Consider the following 1,597-nt stretch of genomic DNA (forward strand, 5'->3'; position numbering starts at 1 on the left):
AACTTTGAGTAATGATATATTGATTATAACATCTTTTAAAAGTTTAAATGAAAACACATATAGAACATATTGTTGTATTCACTTAAAGAAAATAGAAATAAACTTTAAAATGACTTTCTTCTTATAAGTGTATAAGCAAAATCAAAGACAAAAAATAAAAAATGTTTATTTCACCAGGGTTACCCCTACAATATTTATTTTCACCTTTTACAATAACTGAGAGATTGAAAAATGATCTATTCTAGAAGGCCAGAGATATAATTTTTGTTCAAAGAAGAAAACAGAAGGAAGTTCTTTTGCCACTTCAGCCTGCCCCAAATACTTGGCAGCCAGCAGCAGCTGAAGTGTGTTGATTTGTGAACGGGCTTTATACTTTGCCAAAAATAAATTCCCATGGTGATCCTTCTTTCTAATTAAAGCCTTACTTTGGGAAAAAAAAACATATAAAACAATAGATTATAATCTTGTCATTGATTACAGAGATTAGGTGGCGCTGTAAATGTGTTGATGTGATGATATTAGGAGGCTGTTTCCTGTTTTGGGTTAAATGAGTCCCGTTGCCTCAGGACTGGGCAACACGCCACAGCTGAAGAAAAGACAGCATCTTTTCAGCTACAGGGAGGCTCTGTGGTTGCTGCTAACAAGCCTGTTTTTCACTGATGTCATTTGCTTTCTTTTCATTTTCACTGATGAGCAGTAAGATTCTGTCCAAGCACAAATTTATTTTGTTTTACTGCTCATAATATACTGATAAAACCTTCAAATTTCCTTGTGTTTTAACATGTTAACCTGTATCTTCTCACCTCCAGCATAAACCACCCTTTGAGATTAATGACCTGTTTGAAGACATCAAAGATGGGGTGAAGCTCTTGGCCCTATTGGAGGTGCTGTCTGGTCAAAGACTTGTAAGTAGATTTATGTTTTTCTCTATTTTTGCACAAAATCCAGAATTACATTCATATGTTTAAGATTCTGTGCTAATATATGGACTGTCTTTGGACTGTATTTATAACGTAGAGCATTTAGAACCCTAAATCAGAAAAAGTTGGACCATTTTGTAAAACGTAAATAAAAACAGAATGCAATAATTTGCACATAAATAAATAAATAAAATAAAATAAAGACTGTAAAAATACTGTAGGCTGTTTAGTTTTTAACATTTTTAAACTAAAAGTTTAAAAATACTGTATATTACACGGACGCACCATTTTATTTACGCGCAAAGCATTCTGGGTAAATAATGACATCACGTGGATAGGTCATCGGTGCGAGGCTGCTAGCGAGCTATATCCACCCTGAAGGTTAATCTTGGACAATATCTGATGATCAACTCTTTTAAATGAAACCAGAGAGCGTTGACAGAGAGGAGAAGGTAGAAATGCCTCAGCCTGGAACTGAAAACATGGATGGAGGACAACAGTTTAGCTTGTTTGTTGCGCGACAAACAAGCTAAACTAAGGTCCTCCATCATTTCTACCTTCTCCTCTCTTTCAATGCTCTCTGGTTTCATTTAAAAGAGTTGATCATCAGATATTGTCCAAGATTAACCTTCAGGGTGGATATAGCTCGCTAGCAGCCTCGCCCCGATGACCTAGTT

General features: G+C 35.4%; 1 protein-coding gene across 1 annotated transcript in view; it reads left to right on the forward strand.

Moving 5' to 3' along the window:
- Nucleotides 1-1,597, forward strand: part of syne1b (spectrin repeat containing, nuclear envelope 1b) — a gene marked incomplete in the record, with an annotated part of 311,340 nt that overhangs the window by 23,765 nt on the left and 285,978 nt on the right. The window contains 1 exon segment of the mRNA XM_014021303.1: nt 810-905. Coding sequence (XP_013876757.1) covers nt 810-905 — 96 coding nt within the window.

Source organism: Austrofundulus limnaeus, unplaced genomic scaffold (assembly GCF_001266775.1).
Source record: "Austrofundulus limnaeus strain Quisiro unplaced genomic scaffold, Austrofundulus_limnaeus-1.0 Scaffold287, whole genome shotgun sequence".
NCBI lineage: Eukaryota > Metazoa > Chordata > Actinopteri > Cyprinodontiformes > Rivulidae > Austrofundulus > Austrofundulus limnaeus.